Raw genomic sequence first — 10,292 nt, forward strand, 5'->3', positions numbered from 1 at the left:
ACGGACTATCAAATAAATAATATACCTGTAGGATTCCGATGAGATTGTATCCACCGTGCTGGGATTTTGCTGACAGTTAGAACTGACGCCGCCGCTTCGATGTCTCAGCTTTAGAAATTCTGTCAAAATATACTGTGCTTGCTGGAAGGCTATTAAAACTACACTAAGTAGAGAAAAACTGGAGACAGAAAACAATCGATTAAAATTAATCACATTTACATACTAGTGTTAACTTTAAAATATTATAAACATATTATAATCAAAAAAAGCACAAACAGCCACCCTGACTTTAACCCTTACCTTACAAAAACCACAGTTAGTCTCCAAAATGACTCTTCCCAGCTTGGTCCCGGCACGCCATCCGCACACAGGGGTAACAGGTGATGGGGAAGGGTAACATTGAGAGTAAAGCGGAACTCCAGATTGGATGCAGTCACGAGGGTCAACTCACGGATTACCCACGACGACGTGAAGTCTGGAATGAACCTATGCAGCCGAGGAAACATACGTTAGCATGATAGCTCCTAGAAAAAGCTTAAAATATTACATACTATACATTTCCCCCTATTTTAGGGAACTCAAAGTATTGATACATATTATACACATGTGATTTATGCCCTTTTGTCTACAGCTTTTGGTCTAAATCAAGTCTGTCAAGTACACCCAATATTTTTTGGCAAATGGTTTCACGCGGTTCGCTTTCAACTGCACACTTTAGTTTTACAGTTATTTTAATTAAGTGAAACATTGTGTACATAGCCAAATCTCTCTTCAATCCTATACTTAACTAAGAAAAACAACTTCTGTAAAATAACAAAAAAAAAAAAAAAAAGTTAAAAGACCTAAATATAGCTTTTAACACTGCCGCGCACAAGTTGTGCTTTCTCTATGCAAACCATTCTGCAAAAGTGAAAGAGCGCCCTCTGTAGGAGATATCTGTAATTTGTAGAGTGGAGTGAAAATCCATTGCATCAAAATAGCTGATTATGGGGTCAGTTTACACCTATAAAAAAGTGAATCAGTTACCTACAAATATGTTCAGTGCCAGAACACAAAGTTAGTATGGTGCTGCAAATCGGATGTACAAGTGACAAAAAGTGTCATCCGTTGTTAAAACTAAACTATCCTTTATTTCCATTTAGTGAGTGGAGTACCAGCATACAGTATGTGGAATAAAAGGATGATGCTATCCATGACAGAAGGAGCCGTGTTCAATAACAGATATACCTAGCATTGAATGAGGGCGCTGACCGGAAAGGCTTGGATGCAATTCAATCCGTACAGAATGTGGTGAAGGAAACCCCACATGATGCTCACATTTTATTACTGAACATTTCCATGACGCAACTGTTTAGATCTATTTGGGAACCATGAAGGGGCCAAGAAGGACTCCCACAAGGTGTGAGGGAACAGAGATCTGCGCTGATATTACGCCAACGTTCTGCACTGCATAGCGTTTGATGCTTTTTCCAGGTAAGGATATTAAGTGTAAATATTGAAAGACTTTCAGTGTCGAAAGGATTAAATATCACACAAATCAACATTCAGAGGTAAACATTAACATTAAGCTCTGTATCAGATTTCCGCGGTATAGGTCAACAAGCCAGGCTACTTACACAATACTCAATTCACGGGAACTATTTTGGCCAAGAGAGAATGTGTTGCAATCTAAAACCTCGAACCCAAACCCTTGGCAGTTGTATCCATTTATCTTCATGGATAGAACGGTTATAGGCAGAGAGCCAATATTTTCCACTTTGAAGACTTTTGTTATTGACAACACTTGTTTGCTTTCTTTCAGTTCTGTAACAAAACAGAGGGCACCATCGTTACAACAGCATTCTAGTACCATCGTTACAACAGCATTCTAGTACCATCGTTACAACAGCATTCTAGTACCATCGTTACAACAGCATTCTAGTACCATCGTTACAACAGCATTCTAGTATACAGTATGATCTCCACGTTACTTAACTAAAAATACATGTTAAACAAAATGTTCTTGCCCCAAAGATTCATTCTACTGTGAAGCGCATAATACAGTGTGGGTTACTACATCCCCTCTTTAATCCATCTAATAGACTGTAAGGTCACAAGATCAAGGCGGCCTTCTTCTTCACCAGCATATCTTGCTTGCGTTAATTTGAACATATTTTTTTTTAATTTTGAAAATTTTGTATTTTCTATGCTTGGCAATAAAGCTGTAAAATAATACTGTAAACACAATATTCTTAGATTTTTTTGAGCAAAATCTTTAATGCTCCTTCAAAATTGCCCTGTGGCAAAATGTTAGATGACAATTTTAACTGACAGGTTTACATCAAAACTTTTAGAACCCACTTTTTAAAGGAAATCATCCCCACACCCTGACTAGATCCTTTTTGCTGCCCCATTGAGAATGTGTCCGCAGACTACGCAGAGGACTGGATAGTGCTCAATTGCCAAGTCAGGGCTGTATTAAAGTGGCCTCCACACTGCACTTCTACAGATAATGATTCCTTTTTAGTAATTAAGCAGTGTTAAAATAACTTCTAAAATGATCACAGAAATATTAGTTAGAATATAGGGTGCTCTAATGGCGCAAACGTTTTCTGTAATCAAAAACAAAAAAACATGGTTCTCCGTAAGTCCTTTCCTTGCTGATTTTCTCTGTGATCAAGACGCCAATAAGGTCCAGAAGGGGCTTTTGGAAGGAGGCGTTCATCTTATGCTTACGGATATAATACACACGTATGTTTTGCCACTTATTTAAATACAGGTTGGCAGGGTGTAGTACTCACGTTGCCTGCAGTCCATTAGCGTGGACTCCGGTACCTTGAATCTTAGGGATCCCCCTATTCCGGGCAGCCTCCCCCCGACACGAAGCATTTCTCTAGCGCCAACACCTTCCACCGTGATCATGTCTAATATAGTCAAATTATTCCTATGAAGGAAAAATAAAAAAAAAACAAAAAACATTAAGTTCTAGTTACCGAGAGCTTCTTTTCCCTGCCAATCCCTGGTGACACTGATGAGAGACTCCTCCTCCGTACCTGAGATAGGGCAGGACTCAAAAGGTTAAAAGGCCCCTCCCCTCCTAGCACCCTCAGTGAATACCAAAGACCACACAGGAACACAGAACTGCTGCAAAAAACATTTATTGAAAGGAAGGGAGGGAACCAAACGTGTCACCAGGGATTGGCAGGGAAAAGAAGCTCTCGGTAAGTAGAACTTAATGTTTCCCTGCCATCCCAGGTGACACTGATGAGAGATATACCAAAGAAGAAGGGTGGGAAACAAAGAACCTCAGGTGGAAAGAACAGCCCCAAGAACCGTACGACCGAACAGCGCATCCTCCTGCGCCATCTGATCGAGTCTATAATGTCGTATAAAAGTACTTATAGTTCCCCACGTAGCTGTCTTGCAGATGTGTTCAGGCGAGACGAGACATCGTTCAGCCCATGAAGTGGAAACTGCGCGGGTAGAGTGGGCACGAATCCCGGGAGGGGGAACCCTGCCAGCTGCGGTATAAGCCAAGCTGATAGTTGACACAATCCATTTTGCCATTGTACGCTTAGAAATGCTAAGACCTCTACTGGGACCAGAAGAGGCTATAAACAAACTAGAAGATTTGCGCAGAGGCTGCGTACGTTCCAGATAAATTGAAAGACATCTTTTTAAGTCCAAAGTATGCAGCGCTTCTTCCTCCGCCGATTGAGGGGACGAGAAGAACGTAGGCAACACAATTTCTTGGTCCCTGTGAAAAGCCGTCTGAACTTTGGGTGAGAATTCTGGGGGCAAAGCGAGGATGACCTTATCCGGAAAAACCCGCAGGAACGGTTCCTTTATCGAAAGGGCCTGGAGTTCACTAATACGCCTCGCAGAGGTAATGGCCACCAGGAAGGCCGTCTTCAGAGACAACAGGTGTAGGGAAACTGATTGAAGAGGCTCAAAAGGTGGTAACATGAGCCTGCGAAGGACCAGGTTCAGGTCCCAGGGCACCATCTTGGAGACAGGGCGAGGACGAATACGCACCATAGCCTTGGAAAACCGCCTGATGACTGGAACAGAAATCAAGTTGAAGCCAAGTAAAGCACTGATGGCAGCAATCTGGACCTTGATGGTAGAAGGCTGAAGTCCATGGTCAAACCCCATTTGTAAAAATTCCAGAATGGCAGCCGGAGAACTGTCTGAAGGATGAATTTTCCTGGATCCACACCAGCTACAAAACTTCTTCCACACTTTAATGTATCTGAGGGATGTGACCTTCTTACGACTGCGAAGAAGAGTTTCCGTAACTGACTCAGAGAAGCCTCGAGACCTCAGAATTCTCCGTTCAACCTCCAAGCCGTCAGCTGAAAAACCGCAGGATTTGGATGAAGGAACTGACCCTGGTGAAGCAGGTCTTTCCTAGCCGGGAGCCGTAGGGGCGGTGCGTGGCTGAGTGCGACTAAGCCCGCGTACCAGACACGTTTGGGCCAGTCTGGGGCTACTAGTATAACAGACGCCCGGTCGGCCTTGATCTTCTGCAGAACCTTGGATATTAGAGGAAATGGAGGGAAAACATAGGCGAGGCTGAAACTCCAAGTTTGGGCGAAGGCATCCACCGCCAGTGGCTGGTCCTGAGGATTGAGAGAAAAGAATGCTGGAACTTGAGCATTGTCCCTGGAGGCCATAAGATCTATTTCAGGCATTCCCCACCGTTGGACAATCATGTGGAAGGCTGCAGGATGCAAAGCCCATTCGTTGTTTTGAACGGAAGTCCTGCTCAGAAAGTCGGCTTGGGAATTCAAAGACCCCTGTAGGTGAACCGCGGACAGAGTCATTCGACGTGATTCTGCCCAAAAGGAAATCCTGAGAGCTAGGCGCAGCAGGCGAGGACTTCTCGTACCACCCTGCTTGTTGATGTAGGCGACCACCGCCCGATTGTCGGAACGAAGCAGGATGTTCTTGCCGAAGAGCCGCTTTTCCCAGTGATGTAGGGCATTCTCCACCGCCAGCAGCTCCAGGCAGTTTGAGGGAAGGAGCTGAGTGGCAGGCGACCAGAGACCTTGAACAAAGCTGTCCCGATAAGTGGCTCCCCAGCCTGTTCTGCTCGCGTCTGTGGTAAGGAGCTCCTTGGATGACCAGGCCCATCGTCTTCCCGAGGCCAGAGTGTCTCGCAGGAGCCACCAGGAGAGGGATGCCTTGACATGCGGAGGAAGACGAACCAGTCTGTCCAGGGCGAATGGGTTCTCCTCCAGCAGATGAAGAATATGGTTCTGAAGGACCCTCATGTGAGCCAGGGCCCAGGGAACTGCATACCTTGCTGAAGTCATCTTGCCGAGAAGAGACATACATAGCCTTAGTGGACTCTTGCGCGCAGAAAGTACCTTGCAGGTTAGGGAATAAATACCGCTGATCTTGCTTAAAGGAAGAAAAGCCTTTCCCTCGCAGGAATCCAGGCGAAGGCCGAAGAACACCAATTGTTGAGCAGGAACTAAGTTGGACTTTTCCCAATTTAGAATCCAGCCGAGATCCTGAAGTGTATGGACCACCCGGGAAAGGTGAGACTGAAGGAGAGATGCTGAATGAGTGTGAATCAGCCAATCGTCCAGGTAAGGGATGACCGAAATGCCCTGGCGTCTGAAATGGGCCACCACCACTGCAAGGAGTTTTGTAAATACTCTGGGGGCTGGAGACAGTCCAAATGGAAGGGCCTGAAATTGAAAATGTCTGATTCTTGAACCCCAAAGAATAGCTATCCGCAGAAACCGTTGATGGGAGGGGTGCATAGGGACATGAAGATACGCATCCTTTAGGTCTATGGAGACCATGAAGTCTTGAAGGTTTAGAGAGTCCAGGGCCGATCGTACGGTCTCCATCTTGAACCTTATGAAACGAAGGTGACGGTTCAGGAAACGCAGGTCTATAATGAGACGAAACCCCTTTGGTGTTTTTGGAACCAAAAAGACACGAGAATAAATCCCTTGACCCTGTTCCTGCAGGGGCACGGGAATAAGGACTTCTGTATCTACAAACCGTTGGACGGCAGACAACAGGAATCCCCGCTGTTCCAGGTTCTGAGGAAGGTGGGAAATCAAAAACTGGTCTGCAGGCTTGCTCTCGAACTGTAGTCGATAACCCTGGGATATGATGGATCTCACCCAGGAATCTTGGGTGATGAAGAACCAATAGTCTATGAAATGCCGAAGTCTTCCTCCCACCGGGATGCCTGCCGAGTCATGCAAAACCTTTGGGGTCCTGGGCCGCTTTGGGGAAGGCGAACCTGTCATGTCTACCCTTTCACGATGAAATCTGCCCCGGAAGGCATGTTCCCTTGCAGGACGAGAGAAACCGGAACCATAGCCCCTGGACTGGCCTGGAAAGTATGGACGAAAGGACTGCCGCCTCCTGGCAGCAGTTCTGCGTTGTGGCATCCAATGTTTATCACCAGTCGTCTTCTCAAGCAGGGACTCCAGCTCCTCGCCAAACAGAGACCCTCCTTTAAAAGGGATATTAAGCAGTCTGTTCTTTGAGGCATTGTCAGCCCCCCAGGCTTTAAGCCATAAGGCCCGTCTGGCCGCCACCGAAAGTGCAGAGGCCCTGGCTGACATCCTGACATTTTCAATTGAGGCATCGCAGAGAAAATCCACAGCCAACTTGATAGCAGCAATGTTCTTGAGGATAGTCTCTCTAGGCGTCTTTGCTGCAACGTCTTCCTCGATCTGTGACAGCCAGATTTTTACAGCTCAAGACACTGAGGCAGATGCTATGCCAGGTTTAAAAGCAGCAGTGGAAGCTTCAAAAGATTTCTTAACGGCCGCTTCAGCCTTCTTTTCCATTAGATCCGAGAAATGAGAGCCATCCTCCAGCGGCAAGGCAGTCTTTCTGGAAACTTTCATCACCGCGGTGTCAACCAGCGGGGTTGCACAAAATTTGGCAAAGTCCTCCTCAAACGGAAAAAGGCGTTTCACCCGCCTGGACAGGTTAACTCTCCTCTCTGGATGGTTCCATTCCTGCTTAATGATGTCGGATAAGGCAGGGTGCACAGGAAAAGCAGGTGACTGCTTGGAGAAGCCGGAAAAGAAGTGATCCCTCTTAGGTGTCGCTGTATCCTCCAAGTTCATGGCAGACTTAACAGCAGAAACGAGAGTATCGATTTCTTCCACCGGGAACAAAAAGGAGCTTTCCTCCCGGATTTCACCTTCCTCTGAAGAATACTCCTCCAGCTCCAGCTCGGAGTCAGAGAACTGCTGGTAACCCAGGAGAGATGGTTCCCGTACTGCCGGAAGATGGGAAGGAGCAGGAACTGACTGACGAAAGGCAGAAAAGGTGGACTGCATCTCTTCCTTAAGCCAGGCTAAAACTCTCTCCCACCAGAGGCTTCAGAATCCGCCACGGACTTTAAACAGGCGGAACAGAGCTTTTTCTTAGCATCCTGAAGAGGCCTGTGACAACCAGAACACTGCGCATGCTTAGTTTTAGCTAAAGCCTTTTTAGGCCGCTCCTCAACAGAGGGAGGCTCAGAATTATCTGGAGCAGACATAATCAGACAGAATGCAACAGCACTGTTAGAAAAATATATAACAATCCATTCTCAACTCACCATACCGCTTAAATAGCTCCAAACCAGGCTGCAAGCTGCAACAGCAGCAAATTTGGCGCCAAAATTTTGAATCTGAATGAAAACGAGGCTAGGAACGCCTACCGGACATGCCTAGCAATCCTAGCCGGAAGCAGCAGAGACGCCATCTTGAAAAACGCCGAGACGCCGGACCGCGGCGTCTAGGAATGCAGAAGGCACCGGCAGAAGAGAAAACAGCGGGAGCTGAGGGAAGGAAGCCGAACGGACCACCACACAGCCGAGGTGAGTATGCGCCGGGCAGCGCGGCACCAGCCATCCGGCTACGGTGCAGAAAATACCCCCACCCGAGGGGGCTTAGCCCTAGGGAGAACCGGCTCAACCTAGAGCCGAATAAAAACAACAAACGGGAGACGAGTCCTCCCTACCTGATGTAGGGCAGGAAAAAACACTGAGGGTGCTAGGAGGGGAGGGGCCTTTTAACCTTTTGAGTCCTGCCCTATCTCAGGTACGGAGGAGGAGTCTCTCATCAGTGTCACCTGGGATGGCAGGGAAAAAAAGTGAATTAAGAACATCAACAACCAAAACATTGTTTAACCCCTTAAGGACCGGGCTCATTTTTCGTTTTGTACCCTGTGGGACCGAGGCTGTTTTGACACTTTTGTGGTGCTTGTGTTCAGCTGTAATTTTCTCCTCACCCATTTAGTGTACCCACATAAGTTATATATTGTTTTTTTCAGGACAAGATGGGCTTTCTTCAGATACCATTATTTTGATCGTATCATCTTATTTACTATAAAAAAAATAAAAAAAACATGGTGAAAAATTGAAAAAAAAACACATTTTATGACTTTTATTTGAAAAATCTTTTACTCACCTAAAAAAGCAAGTAAAAAAACTAGCTAAATAGATTCTACTACTTGTCCTGAGTTTAGAAATACCCAATGTTTTTATGTTTTTTTGCTGTTTTTTGTAAGTTATAGGGCAATAAGTACAAGCAGCGTTTTATGATTTCCAAATCTTTTTTAACAAATCTGGTCAGTCTGCCTCCATCTCTTCTTTCGAACATCTTTGAAGCCGGTTAACTCAATTTAACCCATTCAAACCATATATTTTTGAAAACTAGACACCCCAGGGTATTCCAAATGCTGTTATTTTAACCCTTTCCATGCACCAATTATACAACTACACTTTGTCAAACTTTGTAATAGTAATTTTTTTTATTTTTTTTTCCACACAAATTGTACTTTAGTTATAGATATACAGGTGCTGGTATATGTCACTGTCAAACAACACCCCAATATGTGTTCAGCAACATCTCCTGAGTACAGCGATACCCCACATGCATGGGTTTGTCAGATTGTTTGGCTGGTAAAAGGCTACTTTTGGGGCATGCGTAATTCAGGTGGTCATTTGGTCATTGTGCCTCCCTCTCCTCTTTGGAATATCTTTGAAGCCGGTTAACTCAATTTAACCCATTCAAACCATATATTTTTGAAAACTAGACACCCCAGGGTATTCCAAATGCTGTTATTTTAACCCTTTCCATGCACCAATTATAGAACTACACTTTGTCAAACTTTGTAATAGTAATTTTTTTATTTTTTTTTTCACACAAATTGTACTTTAGTTATAGATATACAGGTCCTGGTATATGCCACTGTCAAACAACACGCCAATGTGTGTTCAGGAACATCTCCTGAGTGCAGTGATACCCGACATGCATGGGTTTGTCGGGTTTTTTCAGATTTAAAATGCCACATTTGGGAAGTGCGCTTTTTTTCTCCATTTTGGTCAGTCTGTACCTATGCCCTATATTTGAGCTAGGCCACTCCAATTTACCCCATCAGCCATTTTTTTTATATATTAGACACCCCTTGGGTATTTGAAGTGCTTTTATTTTAACTCTTTGTTGAGATTTTTGAGAATTTTTAGCACTTGCTCAAAATAATAAACTTTATTTTTTAATTTTATTTTATTTTTTTAATACTTTTTTTATATTTTTTTTACACATTTTGCTGGTACTGGATGGTTCATCTAGTGACATCACTGCATAATTATTTTTAAATGTTAGCACATTTTTTTTTAATTTTTTTTTCCATTTTTTATTTATTTTTATTTTTTTTGAATATTTTACTAATCACATAGTGATTAGAAAGCTGGGCTCCATTGACTTGCATGGTTGAATGCAGTACCTGTATTCAACCAGCAAGTGGAGCCAGTTCTCTAGAGGGTCTGGAGACCCTCTAGCGAACTTTTTCGTCTTTATTGTTTTATTTCCCGGGCCGCCGCCATCTTGCTTGATGGCGAAGATCACCGGCAGCGGTCACAGCCCACCCAGAGGTAAGTGTTTGGTGTCGCTGGATGCCTCCTGATCGAGGCATTCCAGCGACACCATTTAAGTTTAGGAGGCGATCGTTGATCGCCTCCTAAACGCTTTTAAAACGGGCGTCCGCCGCCATACAATGTATGGCGGCTGTTGACGCCCCGGGGAGGGGCCAGACATGGCCCCCGATGCCGATCTCGGCCTTGCTGAATGCCTCGACATCGAGGCATTGCAGCAAGGCCGTTTAAGTGAAGAAAGTGATCCTTGATCACTTTCTAAGCTTATTTAATTTTTTGACGGTTCAGGACCGTCAAAGGTCATTTAGTGACCTTCTTGTTATGACGGTCCTGAACCGGCAAAGGTCGCGAAGGGGTTAATCCTGACACATGAAACTCATAAATCAAGACTTGTTACATAACAAGA

At 44.8% G+C, this 10,292-nt stretch overlaps 1 protein-coding gene across 1 annotated transcript in view; it reads right to left on the reverse strand.

Moving 5' to 3' along the window:
* LOC149287382 (transmembrane protein 131-like) overlaps nucleotides 1-10,292 on the reverse strand; it is a 63,231-nt gene that overhangs the window by 13,529 nt on the left and 39,410 nt on the right. Inside the window, exons 18-21 of the mRNA XM_089492892.1 lie at nucleotides 2,781-2,923; nucleotides 1,617-1,803; nucleotides 301-486; nucleotides 26-178 (exon numbers count right to left, since the gene is read on the reverse strand). Coding sequence (XP_089349018.1) covers nucleotides 26-178; nucleotides 301-486; nucleotides 1,617-1,803; nucleotides 2,781-2,923 — 669 coding nt within the window. The remainder of the gene's footprint in view (nucleotides 1-25; nucleotides 179-300; nucleotides 487-1,616; nucleotides 1,804-2,780; nucleotides 2,924-10,292) is intronic.

Source organism: Sceloporus occidentalis, unplaced genomic scaffold, assembly GCF_023333645.1.
Source record: "Sceloporus occidentalis isolate IW3139 unplaced genomic scaffold, rSceOcc1.0.p SCAF_61, whole genome shotgun sequence".
NCBI lineage: Eukaryota > Metazoa > Chordata > Lepidosauria > Squamata > Phrynosomatidae > Sceloporus > Sceloporus occidentalis.